The sequence below is a fragment of the Neophocaena asiaeorientalis genome, unplaced genomic scaffold (assembly GCF_003031525.2).
Source record: "Neophocaena asiaeorientalis asiaeorientalis breed wild unplaced genomic scaffold, Neophocaena_asiaeorientalis_V1.1 scaffold149, whole genome shotgun sequence".
Classification (NCBI taxonomy): Eukaryota; Metazoa; Chordata; class Mammalia; order Artiodactyla; family Phocoenidae; genus Neophocaena; species Neophocaena asiaeorientalis.
In genome coordinates, this window is record NW_020174442.1 from 6,400,636 (window position 1) to 6,420,119 (window position 19,484).

The window sequence follows — 19,484 nt, forward strand, 5'->3', positions numbered from 1 at the left end:
AACACAAACTGTATAGTGTTCCTGAATGGAAAGAGTACATATTGTAAAAATGCTAATTCTTCCTTAAAAAAATTTATCAATTTGACTCAATATAGATCAATATCCTAGCAGAATTATTTATGTTATTTGACATGTTTCATTCTAGAATTCATCTAGAAGAAGAGATAAATAAGAAGAGCCAATTTTTTTTTTGAAAAAGAAGCAGGCCTTTGTCATACAATATCAAAATGTCCTCTAAAGATACAGCATGTAAACCATGTGATAATGTTGCAGAGATAGGAAAACAGATCGACATCCATTCATATACAGGATAAACTAACTAATAAATGATATGGAAAAACTGCAATGAAGAAAAAAAGATCCCTACTATGCAAACATATAGCAATAAAATTTCAGAGGAATTAAAGGCTAAATATAAAAACTGAAAATTGTTAGAAGAAATGTAAGAATCTATAGAGTCTTGGGGAGGGAGAAGGCTCTTTAAGCTAGACATCATACTCAGAAATTGTAAACACCAAGCAGGACCCTATGGGGTCTTCCCAGAACAAAACTCCACCACCCGACATGTCCCCTGCCTGTCTTTTGTCTATAGAAAAATTTTAGTCAAAGAATAAATTTAATCATAGAAGTGAGAAAATGCAGCCACACAGCACAGCCAAAAAAATAAAATAAAATAATTTTTTTTTTTTTGCGATACGCGGGCCTCTCACTGTTGTGGTCTCTCCCGTTGCAGAGCACAGGCTCCAGACGCGCAGGCTCAGCGGCCACGGCTCATGGGCCCAGCCGCTCCACGGCATGCGGGATCCTCCTGGACCAGGGCACAAACCCATGTCCCCTGCAACGGCAGGCGGACTCTCAACCACTGCACCACCAGGGAGGCCCCTAAAATAAAATTTTAAAAAATATTTTAAAAAAGAAGGGAGAAAATGCAGAAAGAAAGGAAAACAGTCAAACAAGACCCAGTAATAATAGTTTAGGCATTAAAAAAAGTCAAGGACCTTTAGTTCCCCCTTAAGGGCTATAAATAATATTCTGAGCCATGTCCTTTGAGCTGTTTTGCAGATACTGAAACCCCCGCCAGGTGGAAGAAGTAAACTGCATGCTGCCCACAAACACCTAGACCCTCAGACCAGCTGGAACCAGAATGTTCATGATGCTGAATACCAATTACCTCACCATCAGCCAATCAGAAGAAAGTCCACAAGCTGATCACACATCCCATAACCCCCTTCCTCACCTTGTCTTTAAAAACCTTTCCCTGAAAGCCTTTGGGGAGTTCAGGTCTTTTAAGCACTAGCTGCCCTGGACCCTTGCTTGGTGCCCTGCAATAAATGCTGCACTTTCCTTTACCACAACCCAGTGTCAGTAGATTGGCTTTACTGTGCTTGGGCAAGCAGACCCGAGTTTGGTTCAGTAACATAAGCACACAGGAAAAGTCTAACATACTTTACCACATGGAGATGTTTTACTGGCTCCCTGGCTCTTGATAAGATGCCTTTCTTCCAGATACAGTGTTGCCTCCTATGGGATTTAAGGGAGGCCCACAAACCTCCCTTAACTACCCCATCACATGTGACACTACAGCCTAGAAAGGAAACAACTCTGCACCAAATATCCCTAAATCTGAACGAGGCCCCACGTGCTCTAGGGTAGACCCACTTTCCAGATCCAAAGAATAAGAAGTGCTCCCAGGACCCCGACTCTTTCCAGACATCCCTACTTCATTAGAACTGGGAACCATCGCTCCCTAAAAGACCATCACAGGAGATGTTCAAGATGGCAGAGGAGTAAGACTTGGAGATCACCTTCCTCCCCACAAATACATCAGAAATACATCTACATGTGGAATAACTCCTACAGAACACCTACTGAACGCTGGCAGAAGACCTCAGACCTCCCAAAAGGCAAGAAACTCCCCACGTACATTGGTAGGGCAAAAGAAAAAACAGACAAAAGGATAGGGATGTGACCTGCACCAGTGGGAGGGAGCTGTGAAGGGGGAAAGGTTTCCACACACTAGGAAGCCCCTTCACTGGCAGAGATGGGGGTTGGCGGGGAGTGGGGGGAGCTTCAGAGCCACAGAGGAGAGCACAGCAACAAGGGTGCAGAGGGCAAAGTGGAGAGATTCCTGCAGAGAGGCTCACTGCAGATCAGCACTCACCAGCCGAGAGGCTTGTCTGCTCACCCGCCAGGGCGGGTGGGGGCTGGGAGCTGAGGCTTGGGCTTCGGAGGTCAGATCCCAGGGAGAGGACTGGGGTTGGCTGCGTGAACACAGCCTGAAGGGGGCTAGTGCGCCACAGCTAGCCGGGAGGGAGTCCGGGAAAAAGTCTGGAGCTGCCTAAGAGGCGAGGGACCATTGTTTCCGGGTGCGTAAGGACACGGGATTCAGAGCACCACCTAAACGAGCTCCAGAGATGGGCGCGAGCTGGGCTATCAGCGCGGACACCAGAGACGGGCATGAGATGCTAAGGCTGCTGCTGCTGCCACCAAGGAGCCTGTGTGCAAGCACAGGTCACTATCCACACCTCCCTGCCTGGGAGCCTGTGCAGCCCACCACTGCCAGGGTCCCGTGATCCAGGGACAACTTCCCCGGGAGAACACACGGCACACCTCAGGCTGCTGCAATGTCACGTTAGCCTCAGCCGCCACAGGCTCGCCCCGCACTCCGTACCCCTCCCTCCCCCTGGCCTAAGTGAGCCAGAGCCCCTGAATCAGCTGCTACTTTAACCCCATCCTGTCTGAGCAAAGAACAGACACCCTCAGGCAACCTACAGGCAAAGGCAGGGCCAACTCCAAAGCTGAACCCCAGGAGCTGTGTGAACAAGAAGAGAAAGGGAAATTTCTCCCAGCAGCCTCAGGAGCAGCGGATTAAATCTCCACTATCAACTTGATGTACCCTGCATCTATGGAATACCTGAATAGACAACGAATGATCCCAAACTTGAGGTGGTAGATATTGGGAGCAAATGTAGACTTAGGGCTTGCTTCCTGAATCTAATTTGTTTCTGGTTTTATGTTTATCTTAGTTTATTATTTAGAGTTTATTATCATTGGCAGATTTGTTTATTGAGTAGGTTGCTCTCTTTTTTAAAAAATATAAATATATATATATTTCCTTTTTCTTTTTGTGAGTGTGTACGTGTACGCTTCTTTGTGAGAGTTTGTCTGTATAGCTTTGCTTTTACCATTTGTCCTAGGGTTCTGTCAGTCCGTTTTTTTGGTTTTTTTAGTATAATTTTTAGCACTTGTTATCACTGGTGGATTTGTTTTTTGGTTTGGTTGCTCTCTTCTTTCTTTCGTTTTTTAAATTACTTTTTAATTTTTAATAATTTTTTGATTTTTTATTTTATTTTTTATTTATTTTTCTTTCTTCTACTTCTTTCTTTCTTTCTTTTCTTTCCTTTCCTTTCTTTCCTTCTTTCTCTTTCTTTCTTTCTTTCTTTCTTTCTCTCGTTCTTTCTCCCTTTTCTTCTGAGCCGTTTGGCTGACAGGGTCTTGGTGCTCTGGCTGGGTGTCAGGACTGTGCCTCTGAGGTGAGAGAGCAGAGTTCAGGACATTGGTCCACCAGAGACCTCCTGGCTCCATGTAATATCAAACAGTGAAAGCTCTCCCAGAGATCTCCATCTCAACGCTAAAATCCAGTTCCACTCAATGACCAGCAAGCTACAGTGCTGGACACCCTATGAGAAACAACTAGCAAGACAGCAACAAACCCCACCCATTAGCAGAGAGGCTGCATAAAATCATAATAAGGTCACAGACACCCCAAAACACACCACCGGACGCTGTTCTGCCCACCAGAAAGACAAGATCCATCCTCATCCAGCAGAACACAGGCATCAGTCCCTTCCACCAGGAATTCTACACAACCCACTGAGCGAACCTTAGCCACTGGAGGCAGACACCCAAAACAATGGGAACTACAAACCTGCAGCCTGTGAAACGGAGACCCCAAACACAGTAATTTAAACAAAATGAGAAGACAGAGAAACACAGAGCAGATGAAGGAGCAAGGTAAAAACCCACCAGACCTAACAAATGAAGAGGAAATAGGCAGTCTACCTGAAAAAGAATTGAGAGTAATGATAGTAAAGATGATCCAAAATCTTGGAAGTAGAATGGAGAAAATACAAAAAATGTTTAACAAGGACCTAGAAGAACTAAAGAGCAAACAAACAATGATGAACAACACAATAAATGAAATTAAAAATTCTCTAGAAGGAATCAATAGCAGAATAACTAAGGCAGAAGAACGGATAAGTGACCTGGAAGATAAAATAGTGGAAATAACTACCAGAGAGCAGAATAAAGAAAAAAGAATGAAAAGAATTGAGGACAGTCTCAGAGACCTCTGGGACAACATTAAACACACCAACATTCGAATAATAGGGGTCCCAGAAGAAGAAAAGGAATAAAAAGGGACTGAGAAAATATTTGAAAAGACTATAGTTGAAAACTTCCCTAATATGGGAAAGGAAATAGTCAAGTCCAGGAAGCACAGAGAGTCCCATCCAGGATAAATCCAAGGAGAAACATGCCAAGACACATATTAATCAAGCTATCAAAAATTAAATACAAAGAAAAAATGTTAAAAGCAGCAAGGGAAAAACAACAAATAACATACGAGGGTATTCCCCATAAGGTTAACACCTGATCTTTCAGCAGAAACTCTGGAAGCCAGAAGGGAGTGGCAGGACATATGTAAAGTGATGAAAGAGAAAAAGCTACAACCAAGGTGACTCTACCCAGCAAGGATCTCATTCAGATTTGATGGAGAAATTAAAACCTTTACAGACAAGCAGAAGCTAAGAGAATTCAGCACCATGAAACCAGCTTTACAACAAATGCTAAAGGAACTTCTCTAGGAACTTTCACCAATGAACAGATCATCCAAAATGAAAATAAATAAGGAAACACAAGCTTTAAATGATACATTAAACAAGATGGACTTCATTTATATTTATAGGACGTTCCATCTAAAAACAACAGAATACACTTTCTTCTCAAGTGCCCATGGAATATTGTGCAGGATAGATCATCCTGGGTCACAAATCAAGCCTTGGTAAATTTAAGAAAATTGAAATTGTATCAAGTATCTTTTCTGACCACAATGCTATGAGGTTAGATATCAATTACAGGGAAAAAAATCTGTAAAATATACAAACACATGGAGGCTAAACTATAAACTACTTAATACCCAAGAGATCACTGAAGACATCAAAGAGGAAATCAATAAATACCTAGAAACAAATGACAATAAAAACATGATGAACCAATACTTATGGGATGCAGCAAAAGCAGTTGTAAGAGGGAAGTTTATAGCAATAAAATCCTACCTGAAGAAACAAGAAACATCTCAAATAAACAACCTAACCTTACACCTAAAGCAATTAGAGAAAGAAGAAAAACCCAAAAGTTAGCAGAAGGAAAGAAATCATAAAGATAAGGTTAGAAATAAATGAAAAAGAAATGAAGGAAGTAATAGCGAAGATCAATAAAACTAAAAGCTGGTTCTTTGAGAAGATAAACAAAATTGATAAACCATTAGCCAGACTCATCAAGAAAAAAAGGAAGAAGCCACAAATCAATAGAATTAGAAATGAAAAAGGAGAAGTAACAACTGACACTGCAGAAATACAAAGGATCACGAGAGATTACTACAAGCAACTCTATTCCAATAAAATGGACAACCTGGAAGAAATGGACATATTCTTTGAAAAGCACAAACTTCTGAGACTGAACCAGGAAGAAAGAGAAAATATAAACAGACCAATCACAAGCACTGAAATTGAGACTGTGATTAAAACTCTTCCAACAAACAAAAGCCCAGAACCAGATGGCTTCACAGGCGAATTCTATCAAACATTTAGAGAAGAGCTAACACCTATCCTTCTCAAACTCTTCCAAAATATAGCAGAGGGAGGAACACTCCCAAACTCATCCTACAAGGCCACCATCACCCTGATACCAAAACCAGACAAAGATGTCACAAAGAAAGAAAACTACAGGCCAATATCACTGATGAACATAGATGCAAAAATCCTCTACAAAAGAATCCAGCCACACATTAAAAGGATCATACACCATGATCAAGTGAGGTTTATCCCAAGAATGCAAGGATTCTTGAATATACACAAATCAATCAATGTGATAAACCATGTCAACAAACTGAAGGAGAAAAACCATATGATCATCTCAATAGATGTAGAAAAAGATTTCAACAAAATGCAGCATGCATTTATGATGCAAACCCTCCAGAAAGTAGGCATAGAGGGAACTTACCTCAACATAATAAAGGCCATATATGACAAACCCACAGCCAACATCACTGTCAATGGTTTAAAACTGAAACCATTTCCTCTAAGATCAGGAACAAGACAAGGTTCCTTACTCTTACCACTATTATTTAACATCGTTTTAGAACTTTTAGCCAGAGCAATCAGAGAAGAAAAAGAAATAAAAGGAATCCAAATCAGAAAAGAAGAAGTAAAACTGTCACTGTTTGCAGATGACATACTATACATAGAGAATCCTAAAGATGTTACCAGAAAACTACTAGAGCTAATCAATGAATTTGGTAAAGTAGCAGGATACAAAATTAATGCCCAGAAATCTCTTGCATTCCTATACACTAAAAGTGAAAAATCTGGAAGAGAAATCAAGGAACGACTCCAATTTACCATTTTACTATTGCATCAAAAAGAATAAAATAGGAATAAACCTACCTAAGGAGAAAAAAGACCTGTATGCAGAACACTATAAGACACTGATGAAAGAAATTAAAGATGATACAAACAGATGGAGAGATATATCATGTTCTTGGATTGGAAGAATCAACACTGTGAGAATGACAATACTACCCAAAGCAATCTACAGATTCAATGCAATTCCTATCAAACTACCAATGGCATTTTTCACAGAAGTAGAACAAAAAAATTCACAATTTGTATGGAAACACAAAAGATCCCGAATAACCCAAGCAATCTTGAGAAAGAAAAATGGAGCTGGAGGAATCAGGCTCCCAATCTTCAGACTATACTACAAAGGTACAGTAATCAAGACAGTATGATACTGGCACAAAAATAGAAATATAGATCAATGGAACAGCATAGAAAGCCCAGAGATAAACCCACGCACATGTGGTCACCTTATTTTTGATAAAGGAGGCAAGAATATACAATGGAGAAAAGACAGCCTCTTCAATAAGTGGTACTGGGAAAACTGGACAGCTACATATAAGAGAATGAAATTAGAACACTCCCTAACACCATATACAAAAATAAACTCGAAATGGATTAAAGACCTAAATGTAAGGCCAGACACTATAAAACTCTTAGAGGAAAACATAGGCAGAAAACTCTATGACATAAATCACAGCAAGATCCTTTTTGTCCCACCTCCTAGAGAAATGGAAATAAGAATAAAAATAAACAAATGGGACCTAATGAAACTTAAAATCTTTTGCACAGCGAAGGAAACCATAAAGGCGAAGGTGAAAACATAACCTTCAGAAAGGGAAGAAATATTTCCAAATGAAGCAAGTGACAAAGGATTAATCTCCATAATTTACAAGTAGCTCATGCAGCTCAATATCAAAAAAACACAATCCAAAAATGTGCAGAAGACCTAAGTAGATATTTCTCCAGAGAAGATATACAGATTGCCAACAAACACATGAAAGGATGCTCAACATCACTAATAATTAGAGAAATGTAAATCAAAACTATAATGAGGTATCACCTCACACCAGTTAGAATGGCCATCATCAAAAATTCTACAAATAATAAACACTGGAGAGGGTGTAGAGAAAGGGGAACCCTCTTGCACAGATGGTGGGAATGAAAATTGATACAGCCACTATGGAGAACAGTATGGAGGTTCCTTAAAAAACTAAAACTAGAACTACTGTATGACCCAGCAATCCCACTACTGTGCACATACACTGAGAAAACTATAATTCAAAAAGCGTCATGTACCACAATGTTCTTTGCAGCTCTATTTACAATAGCCAGGACACGGAAGCAACTACGTGTCCAGCAACAGACAAATGGATAAAGAAGATGTGGCACATATATACACTACCTAATGTAAAATCGATAGCTAGTGGGAAGCAGCCAAATAGTAGAGGGAAATCAGCTCAGTGCTTTGTAACCACCTAGAGGGATGGGATAGGGAGGTGGGAGGGAGACACAAGAAGGAGGAGATATGGGGGTATATGTATTTGTATGGCTGATTCACTTTGTTATAAAGCAGAAACTAACACACCATTGTAGAGCAATTATACTCCAATAAATATGTTAAAAATTAATAAATAAAAGACCATCAGTATTTATATCATTGGGAATTACACCCTTGTGTGCTTCCAACACCAACAGAAATTCCAGCTTCCCAGAGCATCAGGGAAACTCTTATCCACAGACAGATCTGGAAATTCCCTAGTCTTGTTTTATCCAAACTTCCACATATCCCCGACCTTCAGGTACACAAATTACAGAGCCTAATGTAAAATGAAAATGGGGATCTCCTGTTCAAAAATTAGTAAGAATTTCCTGCTTGTAAAATCAAGACATTAAATCAAGCATGGGGCCTTCTAAGTGTGGTGTGATACCCCGATTATACACTTATGAGGCCGCCTATGTTTCCTATGTTTCCTACCTCAAACCCTTTCTTTATTCCTTAATACTTTGTTATCAGCAGTTTATCTGTAATTTACCTCTAGCCCCAATTTCTTAATATTCAAAAAATTTCTTCTTACTCTAACTAAGTCTATTCTGTCCCCCATGGACACTGTCAGATCCCCATATCCCATATAACATAATGCCTGGGGATGGGGCAGGTGTCATCTGTACACACCATTGCTTTCCCTTTTTAGAACTTTCTTTTCCTTCTTCAAAAATCCAGTTTCTTTCAATCCCACATCATCCATCTATACCACCTGGTTGTTTACATACCTCCCCCTTGTCCAGGTAACCCATGACACCTCACAGGTGCTCAAGAAATATGTGTTGAGAAAGTTAATAAGTGACTTGTGCAATCACTAAAAAAAAAACAACAACAACAACAAAAAAAGGTAGAATACAAATTCAACCCTGCCAACTGCATAATAAGAGCCAGCATACTTTAAATAAAGTGCCTCTTTGGCCTGAATTACTCACAATATCTAGATATTTGCATTCAATAGTCTATGTAAGTTTTGTCAGAAAACTGGCTGAAACATCGCCTGTGATGAAGCCAAGTTGGTATCTATACCCTGAATATTTATGATTATTCCTTTAAGAAGCTGGGAGCAGGGCAGATGAAGGAGTCACTTGATATGACTTCAGGGATAAATTCATGTTTATTTCAGAGTTTGCTGCTAGAATAAACAGAAAGCCAGACCCTGTCTCTGCCTGGCGGGACTTGTGCCTGCACAGTGAGGATGCCTCTGCTCATTGCTTCCCAATGCTGTCCTCTTCTGGCAGAGCGTACTCATTGCTAGAGCTGTGCGAAATGAGCCCGCTTGGAAAGAGAAAGGGAACTAGGGGCTAGAGACAGTGATACTATGAGAGGACGAAAAGGAGGAAAAGGCAAATGTGGGAACAAAATGGGAAAAGCAGATTTATACCCCTCCTACCCTTTGTGTTCACTCACCCTCATTTTTCCTTTAGATGTCATCTTGTCCAGTGCCCTCCTGAACAAAAACAGAAAATTGTACACCTCTTCAGATTTGCTTTGCACCTACCTCAAGTTGCAGGGTTGGAAGAATAAATCCATGACCACCCTGGCCTCTGCCTTGTCATTGTCCCTCATCTTCCTTGCACACAAATCCTGCACATGCCCTTTGTCCTTGCTCAGCTGTTCCTCTCACTTGCTGTCCACTGTTGCTCTCCTAGATAATTTCCACACACAACAGGGCTGCTCTTGAGCCCCTCCCAAGCCTGCCTGTTTGCCCAGCTATATATGGGGACTGCTTCTAACCCTCTGTACTAATGCTTTACCACCTTCTGGATCTGGGTTCTTCATCTCTGGAAAATACCAAATTGGTGACAGAAGTTGGGTAGGAAGCATGTTTAAAAAGAGAAAGAGAAATACCTTTATCCAGAACAAATAACTCAGCTGTTAACTTTGAAAACTTCTTGTATGAATTGATCTCATAGTCTAAAAGCTCTGTACTTGTCTTTCCTGTGGTCAAGTCACCCATCAACATAAAGAATATAACAACATTGTAAATCAGCTACACTCTAATATAAAATAAAAATTAAATTTAGAAACACCCATAAATGATATAGAGCTTCCCGCTGTGCTTCACCTGGAAAATGCTGATACTGGTATTATACAGAGTGTTCATCCCTGAGGCTGCTTACAGGGATATGGAGTAGACCACAGTTTCTGTAAGCTTCTTCCCTCGTGTGTCCTTTAGTACCCCTGCTGCCTCTACCTGTTCATCGTTTCAGGGACAGCTCCGAACTCCCTCTGCCTTGAGGTCTTCATAAAGATGTCATTTCCCCCATCTGCTTTGGCTGCAGGAGTCAGAACCTGTGTACCACCACTTGTCAGTTACATGCAGTGCTGTGTTGTTCACTGATGCTTTACTGAAGCACATTTAACCATATACCTACGGTCTCTGGCATTCCAGGGTTTGCTAGCTGAAAAACCAGGATCTAAGTTGCTCATAGATGATGTCAGGAATCCCAGTCCTCTCCTCAGGTGATTCTGAGGATTCCTGGAGACTCTGCACCCGCCTTGGCTGTTGCTTGCCATCTGTTGCTCCTGACTGCTGCTTGGGGGCTCCTTGTAGCTTCAAGGGCTTCCTTGGTCTGGTTCTCCATGTGTAGACATTGGCTCCTTTCTTATTTCACAGCTCCACCCCACACCCCAGCACAGCTAACAATAAGGCAAAGTGAAGGCTCGAAGATAACATACAGCATTAGAGTGCAGGAAAGGGACATTTAAAATTCGGCAGCAGTGACTGCTGCTCCTAAGTCCACCAGCCTTGTCCCAATGTAGGGCGCCCCCTACCTGCTGTCTTGCTGAGGTGTTGCTGTGGTTTCAGTCCCTCGTCACATAGGTGGGAGTTCCCCTTGACCTAGTTCTGAGTCCCAAACTCCAATTTCTTTTTTGTCAGTCTCTAACAAGAGGATGAAAAACCAGTGTACTCGATAATACTTCCTCAAAGTTGGAGCTTTGTCCACTGTAAAGGTGGCCATTCACATTCTTTTGCAAAACTGCTCTTCTTTGCCCCAGCTACCCTTGTGAGACTAAACTCAGGACAAAACTTTGCATATCAAAAATGCCTTTTAAAGTGTTTCCTCAAATAATAAAAAGAAAAAGGGCAATCTTTCCTTCAAATATTGAATGCTGCTATTTCTGATATGTGAAAATGGCTATAATTTTTTAAAGTTTTATCTTTTGGGGGGCCTAATTTACCAACCTTGCCTGCCTTGATGGCAAGAATAATTTCTCGTCCTCTGAGGTTTATGCCCAAATATTGTCAATTTCCCACAAAAGGGAAAGTGGGCCCCTAACAAGAAGCCAGGAAGAGATTTGAGCTCATGCCAGAAAATCCTAATTATTCCCCCAAATCCCTGGTCACCTCTTCCTCCTGCTGTGGCAGTGAGAACACAATGTCCAGACCTCCTTGCACTCAGGTACAGTCATGTGGCTGAGATTTAGCCCATGAATGTGAGTGGAATGATGAGCATTTCTTCTAGGCCGAATAGGTAACTCCATGCTCTTTTCTCCTCGTGCATGAGCCGAAAAGAGAGGACCTACCAGGGCAACTTGTGTGTCACATGTTGAAAGTGGCAGAGATTCCATCAGCCTGGGGCCCTGAATGATGTCACAAAGGAGGGACGCCTCACTATACTGCTCACTTGCCCAGGGCAAGAAATAAAATTCTGTCTTATTCAAGCCCTTAGAATATTTTGGTCTATTTCTTACAGCACTTAGCCTACCTTAATACAAGCTGTCCGTAGAAACCCTGTCAGAGGTGTCTCTGCTCAGGTGTGGAGTTAACAGAGGTCTATGTGGTGTGATGAGGGTCACTAAAGTCAAGGAGAGACCTGCTTCCCATGCCCATTGACTTCCATCCCAACATTTTGTCTAAAATTCCACCACATGGACTTCATTACTTTGGATATAGACATAATACTTCTAAGAAACTTTTTTTAAAATAACCATACCATCTGAGAGAGATAGAGCATCAAACCATCAACTTCCATGAACCCCTTAGCGTGGATGACTTTCTCAAGTTTCTTTCTAATGAAATAGCTAGTGAAAAGTCCAGAAAGGGACACAGGAAGAGAAATGTGGTTGAGCAGACTAGGAGAGATGGAGGGATATCTGGAAGGTGGAGCACCTGAGTTTCTTCTCCAACAGAAACAGAAGTCTGGACAGTCGTAGATAGAAGACAGGACAGCAGGATCCTGGAGAAACCTTCATGGGGGTTGGGAGGAAAGAGTTCAGAAGGTTCAAAGATGGGAAATGAAGGCATTGAAGGGAAACTTCTTGTTGATAATTCGGCTGAATGACGGTCCTCAAATCAGGTGCTTTTTCTACCCTTCCCCTAAACTTTGAGCACGTTTCTTTGATGGTCCAGCCTACTTTTTAGATCCACACATGGCCCCTCAGAAAAGCCCTGCTGAAGATCATAAGAGAACGATGAGATTTGTTTAAGCCATATCTGCATTTTCAGTGCTTGGATATTTTCACTGTTTTTCAGCTAGTACCTTATTTAGAGATTCGCATAACAATAACCTTCTACCATTTCAGATTATACAGTTATTTTCTTTCTGCAGCTCGTGGAAAAGACAGACAGGTAGGTAGGGCAAGGTCATGGGGTCATTGGCATGAAAAGTCAACTGCCAAGTAATTCAACTGCATTTGTCCATGTATTAGTTTTTAAACAAGTGTGTACATCTAACAGAATTCTTTTTATGATTAAAAATATTAACAGAACATTAAAAATTTGCATCCATATTTTGTGAATATTGTAAAATAGCTAGGTATTTTGTGGGTAGCAAATCTTGGAGCCAGTTTTTGTTGGGCTATCTGGCCCTACTGAATTTGATTATGGTGCCTTCTCACTAATGCAAGCAGTGGAGGTGGCCAGTGTCCCATGTGGAGTTGAAGACTCTATCTCTCTGATCAGTAGAAGGTTTGGGGGTCCTACCCTGTGCCACATACAGGTACACCTTATTTTATTGTGCTTTGCTTTACTGTACTTTGCTGATGAGTTTTTGTTTTGTTTTGTTTGACAAAAGTTTGTGGCAACACTGCATCAAGTAAATCTATCAGCACCATTTTTCCAACAACACTTGCTCATTTCATGTCTCTCTGTCACATTTTGATAATTCTTTCAATACTTCAAACTTTATTATTATTATTATATTTGTTATAGTGATCTGCATTCAATGATCTTTGATGTTGCCATTGCAATTGTTTTGGCATTTTTTAGCAATAAAGCATTTTTAAAATTAAGGTATGTGTATTGCTTTTTTAGATATAATGCTACTGTCCACTTACAGACTACAGTGTAAACATAACTTTTCTATGCATGAGGAAACCAAAAAATTTCTGTGATTGGCTTTACTGTGATATTCACTTTATTGAGGTCATCTGGAAATGAACTCACAGTATCTCTGAGGTCTGCCTGTGGATGCTGCTTCTACATGTTGCCTGATGCTTTCATAACCAATTATTATAAACAATGGGTTAAACAACACACACTTATTTTCTTACAGTCAGAAGTTCAACCCTGCACTCACGAGATAAAAACAAGTTGTTGGCAGGCTGTGTTCCTTTCTGGAGGTTCCAGGGGAGAATCTGTTTCCTTGCTCATTCAGGTTGTTGGCAGAATCCAGTTCCTGTGGTTATAGGACTGAGGTTCCAGTTTCTTTGCTGGCTGTCTGCTGGGGATGCCCTTAACTCGGAGAGGTTTTTCTCTGGTCATTGCACATAGTTTCCTACATCTCAGAGCAAGCAACAGACTGTTGAATCCTTCTTATGCTGCCATCTCTCTCAAGCACCCTTTTTTCTTCTTATTCCACTACTAAGGACTCATTATTATACTGGGCCCACCCAGATAATCCAAGATACTCTCCCCATTACAAGGCCCAAAACCTTAACCACAATCTGCAAAGGTAGCATAACATGCAAGGTAACATATTCGTAAGTTTGGAGAACTAGGGTATCAACATCTTTGGGGACATTATTTTGCCAAACACACTCTCAATTAAGTATTATCTGAAAACATCGGTCTATAGGTGACCAATATGAATCAATGATAGGACTTAGCCTCCATGATGCCTAGGCCAGGTTTCACTTTCTTACTTGCAGTTGGTTTATATCCATGCTGGCTTAATCTCATGTTTCCAGAAGTAGAAATAAAAGGCATTATCAGAGATACTCTGCAATCTTGTGCTCCCAGCACCTCTCCCCACATCCTTCATCCTCTTATACCCAAAAGAATAGTAGCTGAAATTTAGACCATTCAGATTCAACCTTAGTGAGGTTTCAACTAAGTTTGTCTGGGTGTGGAGGACATAAAACTTCATTATCCTTTACTCTACAGGTGTTATCTATTGAATATATTTATAACAAAAATTTAAAAGAACTAAGCACAAGAGTGTACCATCCTATGCTAAATTAACAGTGTTTTTCCTGGTGTAATTCTCTCTATACCATCCAGTTTGGCCCCCGCCGGAAACTCAACTGCCTCTCATGTGTGCTGTTTCTTCCAAGTGCAGGAAAACCTCATTTCCATCTCTGGCCACAGTGCTCACAGAGAGTGGGCAGGGCCAGCTGAAACAGGCACAGCCGTTCATGTGCACCAGACAGAGAGTCAGGAGGGAAGTAATAAATGATAAGGGAAGGTTGTCCATTGCCAGAGCAGGGAAAGGTCCCCACAGGGTCGGGGAAGGAAAGGGCTGAACTTCCTGACTTGACCTGGTATGGGATTAAAGCCATATGAGTTGGTTTAGATGAGGGTGTAAAGAAGAGATGCTGCTAATGTCAGAAGTACAGAGAGACCAAGGGCTGTTTTCAGGTTTTCAGGAGATGGAAGGCTTTGGATATCTGCCCTCTTTATCTTCCCTGCTCACAAATGGGTCTGCTTGTCAGTAGAAGCTTCTTTTTCTGTGAAGAGACTCAGGCCAATGTTCCCCAAGCTGAAGCAGTGTCATCTGGGAGCCATCCTTGGAAATACTGGGACCCTACTTGGAAATACATCCAAGGCTGCCAGATGAGGAGAAGCTCCCACAACCTGAGGAGCTCCCACAACGGAGCTCGAACAGATCTCCATGCTTACTCACCAGAGGAGAGTCTCCCCATCCACATCCCTTAGTAGGACAGGCTTGTTCTGTCTCCAGTGTTCCCTTCTGATAAGACATGCCCCGCAACTTTGATGTGAATTTAATGTGCAAATGAGCATCAAGAAATCCTGGAATTCTTCCCATAACCTCAGCTAAAGGGGAATTCAATAAAAGATTGTGCAGCGCCAGTTGCCAGAGCAGAGAGGGAATTGTATTGTTGCCGATGCCTCTAATAACATTGCATCCCAAGCCGATACCTACCTGAGCCAGTGTAAGAGCTCCAAGTACCTTCATCTAGTATCTGCTCTTCATCACCTAGGAGACTATCTATGGGAACCATTACAAGATTCAGATTCAAAGCTCATGGATGTGCCAACCATTGTTAAAAAAATCATTTTCCTTTTTAGAGTAAAAAAATCTGCACAGATGTGAACAAATTGGGGGGAGGGCAGTCGGCAGAGAGCAGGTGAGCTCTGTCCTATTAATGGTGAGACTTCAGTGACTTGCCTTGATGAAAGATGGGAGCCCTTGGATTGATGTCATTGTGACTGAACTTGCTTCAGATTCGATCCCCTGTAACGTTTCCAGGCCAGCTCAGATGGAGCTGGAGCTGGAGCCAGAAGTGGAAGTCCCACGGTCGGCACCTTGACATTCCTCAAGCTGTTCCCTGTGGAAGCACAGTTCTTACAAGAGCTCATCTTCTTCAACCACTTCAAGAACTCAGATTTAATAATTCCTACAGATAAAGTAGTTTTGGTTTGTTTTTCTCATGCTTTGAAAGCGAAGGCCCACGAATCTCTCTTTATGACCCCAAATGGCCACTCATTTCAAAGTTGAGGCCAGAACTCTTGCTTTATTTCCCTTGCTGTCTGGCTTCTGAACATCAGCAGAATACAGAAGTGGCTTTTAAAACACAACGCAGGGCTTCCCTGGTGGCACAGTGGTTGAGAGTCCTCCTGCCGATGCAGGGGACATGGGTTCGTGACCCGGTCCGGGAAGATCCCACATGCCGCAGAGCGGCTGGGCCCGTGAGCCATGGCCTCTGAGCCTGTGCGTCCCACGCCTGTGCTCCACAACGAGAGAGAGGCCACAACAGTGAGAGGCCCACATACCGCAAATAAATAAATAAATAAATAAGTAAATAACACACAATGCAGTTCAAACTTTTGTTTTCACCTCGGGTTTAAGATAAACCCAGACCAGCAGCCAAACTGCAAGCATGCTAAAATTCCCATTTGCCTTAGTTACTAAACATTGTACAAAATTGACATTTGTCAGATCATTTGTGTTGGAGTTAATCTTATTAATGGTGGTATCTAGCACACAAATGGCAATGGATAAGATTATGGGCTTGGAAGTCCAACAGTCCTGAGTTTGCTTCCTGACTCCGACCCTTAACTCAAGTCCAGTGTGACCTTGAATTTGCTACTTTAGTCTTAGTTTCCTCACGTATAAAATAAGTATACTATCTACTTGTAGGGTTGATGTGAGATTTATATAAACTGATATATAGGAAGCACTAGGCACAGTGCCTGACCCACAGTACACTCACTACACATTAGATGTTGTTGTCATTTTTTTTAACAAAAGAAAAGAACAAACCATCAGGTATGAGTCATTAAGGGCTATCCTTTACAAGATGCTAATCTTATGTGGGGATATCTAAAAGACTTTTTAAGAAGTTCATCTCTTGCTTCCTTTGGAACAGGCAGGAAAACCCAAATAATTAGCACCGTTATCCTAACCTAAACTTTTATAACTTGTAGATTATGACCAAATTATTAGGTCAAATAAATTTGCTTGTATAATTTGGACTTAACTGTGCTGTGTAAGGTCATGAATGCAAGGTTTGCAGGAACCTACCTGGTGGATCCAAAATGGCGCTGAAAGTCAGCCATAAAATGAGCAAAGATCTCAAGCAAAACCGCTGGGAGTCCAGGCAAAGCAGCGCTGCCCCGGGGGAGCAGAATTTCCTGGGCAGAGCACCTCCCTGGCCCTGGCCTCCTCCCAGGAGTCCCGCCTCTCTGAATACACATTCAAGGACTCAAATCCAGAGCAGCTTCACAACCCATGTACTGTGCGTGGCCCTTGGTTTGGGAGGCACAGGACTTCCAGGCAGGCTTTTAGATCTCCACAATAAAACACCTATAAGCCCCTAGGAGGGCAGAGAGAACTCTTGCTGGACCTCTTCTATAGGAGGAGGGAGCTAGCTTCCACCCATGTGATGAATCACATCACAGCAATCTCCCAACATATGAGGCTGGCACTGATGCTGAATTTTCCTTGTAGCATTTTTCACTATTTGTAAGGGAGCATGAGTTCTGTGTGCTTCTAGTACTTTGAGTCCTTAGCTCTTCTTTTGTATGTGTCTCCTGTTGAACAATTTTATAGAGAAAAGAAGATTCCTGGTCACTAACTCAATTAAAAACACTTCCCTGGATCAGAAATAGCAGGGAGTGGCACATTATTTCAGAAAGCACAGGGATGGGAGGGAATCCAGTTTTTCTCGGGAACTAAAGAGTTGCCTGAAGTCACCACCCAAAGTCTCTGTTCACTGAATAATAGTCCTAAGTGTGAGGTTCAGAATCTTGTTCAGGAAATCAGACCAGAAGAAAAACAGCAACAACTGGCTCTGAAATTTCCTGGAGATAAAAATGCCAGCTCTGATGAGGGGCGGCCACGTGTAATTCTGCCTGACAACCGTGTGACATGCGAGGCCCTGGCATGCCAAGGCACACACACGCAGCTGCACGCTAAAAGCAGTGACACAGTGGTCACACCAGGCCCCCAAAGCACTGAGCTGGGCGTCTCGTGCTCGATGGCCTTTGGTCAATTCTACTTTTCCTTGTTTCCTCTCCTCCCCTCCTTTTCCTCCTCCCCGTCATATCCCAGCTCTTTCCAAAGGATTTAATTCCTGCAACTATTTCGTAGGGGGAAAGAGCTTTACTTGGCGACTTTTGGTTTACAGGATCGTTGGTGAACAATCAGTCTGTCTGGCAGGAAGGTACGCCCACAAATATTACAGGGAACCAACTGGCTCTGGGCACTTCTCCAAGCAGCTTCGTTTAAGGCATCAAGATCATAGAAACCCTTGGCTGAAAAGTTAAAGAAAAACAGAGGAGAAAAAAAAAGAAGAACAAAAAATAAAAGAAAAAGAAAATGGGAAAATGGATCAGTTTTCATTCTGGAGAACCATGCTCTACTTTTTATGGAAAGTATTTTCAGGAAATACCTGTTGACTGAGGCTTTTAAACAAATCGTATTACTTTTGCCAAAAAAAAAGTGCTGCTCGGTCTTTTAAGGGTTGAGTACGGTTAGCTCTGAACTAGAGGTTTTTCAGTCCTCAGATTTTAAAAAGGGGAAGACATTGTTTTATGTGTTGTGATATGCATTCTTCACTAATTATTAACATCTTTGCTTACACATTATTATCTTGCAAATATAACTTTTGGCTTTCTTTCAGTTGACTCTAAATATAAGCTTACAAAAGGAAAAGAACATTTATTTGAATTTTCTTCTCCTGTAATCCTTCAGTGGAATGTTTTTAGAGGACATAACTGACAACTGAGAGTGAATTTAAGATGAATTACATCCTAAAACTTTATCATCTCTTTATGGCCGTAAACTCAGAGATTCTTTAAGTAATTAAAGTGAAGAATGCAAACAGAATAGTTCATCTGATGAAAAAAAGAGTCCTTAAGAAAACAACAAAGGCAGCTGAGAGATATATAATCTCCATTGGCAGAGCACAGGAAAAAAGGCATATGGGTTTATTTTAGAGAAACAGTATGGGATTTAACTTTAATAAACCTTATTTAAATAGAATGGCTTTAGTACATTAAATTGACTATGTCTTAGAATTGCCCAAAATAGGCCCCCCCAAATGTAGCCAGGCATGCAAAAATATATCACATAGTTTTTAAAAAATTATTTTCACAGCATATACTTCTTCATTAAAGCCCAGGCAATACCCATATGACTTCTGTCTAGTGGTTCACACAAACATAGCAAACCTTAGATTCTTTAACAAGCTTACTCATGTTCTTTTTCTTTTATTTTTTTCTCCGTGGGAAATTAAACTCCAGCACAACAGGACAACCTAGTATTTCTCCCTTGGATAAAGGAAGTGTCACTTTCCATGCAGGATATGAATGTGAATATATATATATATATATATATATATATATATTTTTT

At 41.4% G+C, this 19,484-nt stretch overlaps 1 protein-coding gene across 1 annotated transcript in view; it reads right to left on the bottom strand.

Moving 5' to 3' along the window:
- Window positions 1-18,233: 18,233 nt before the first annotated feature.
- LOC112407778 (zinc finger protein 474-like) overlaps window positions 18,234-19,484 on the bottom strand; it is a 34,300-nt gene continuing 33,049 nt past the window's right edge. The window contains 1 exon segment of the mRNA XM_024757183.1: window positions 18,234-18,385. Coding sequence (XP_024612951.1) covers window positions 18,234-18,385 — 152 coding nt within the window.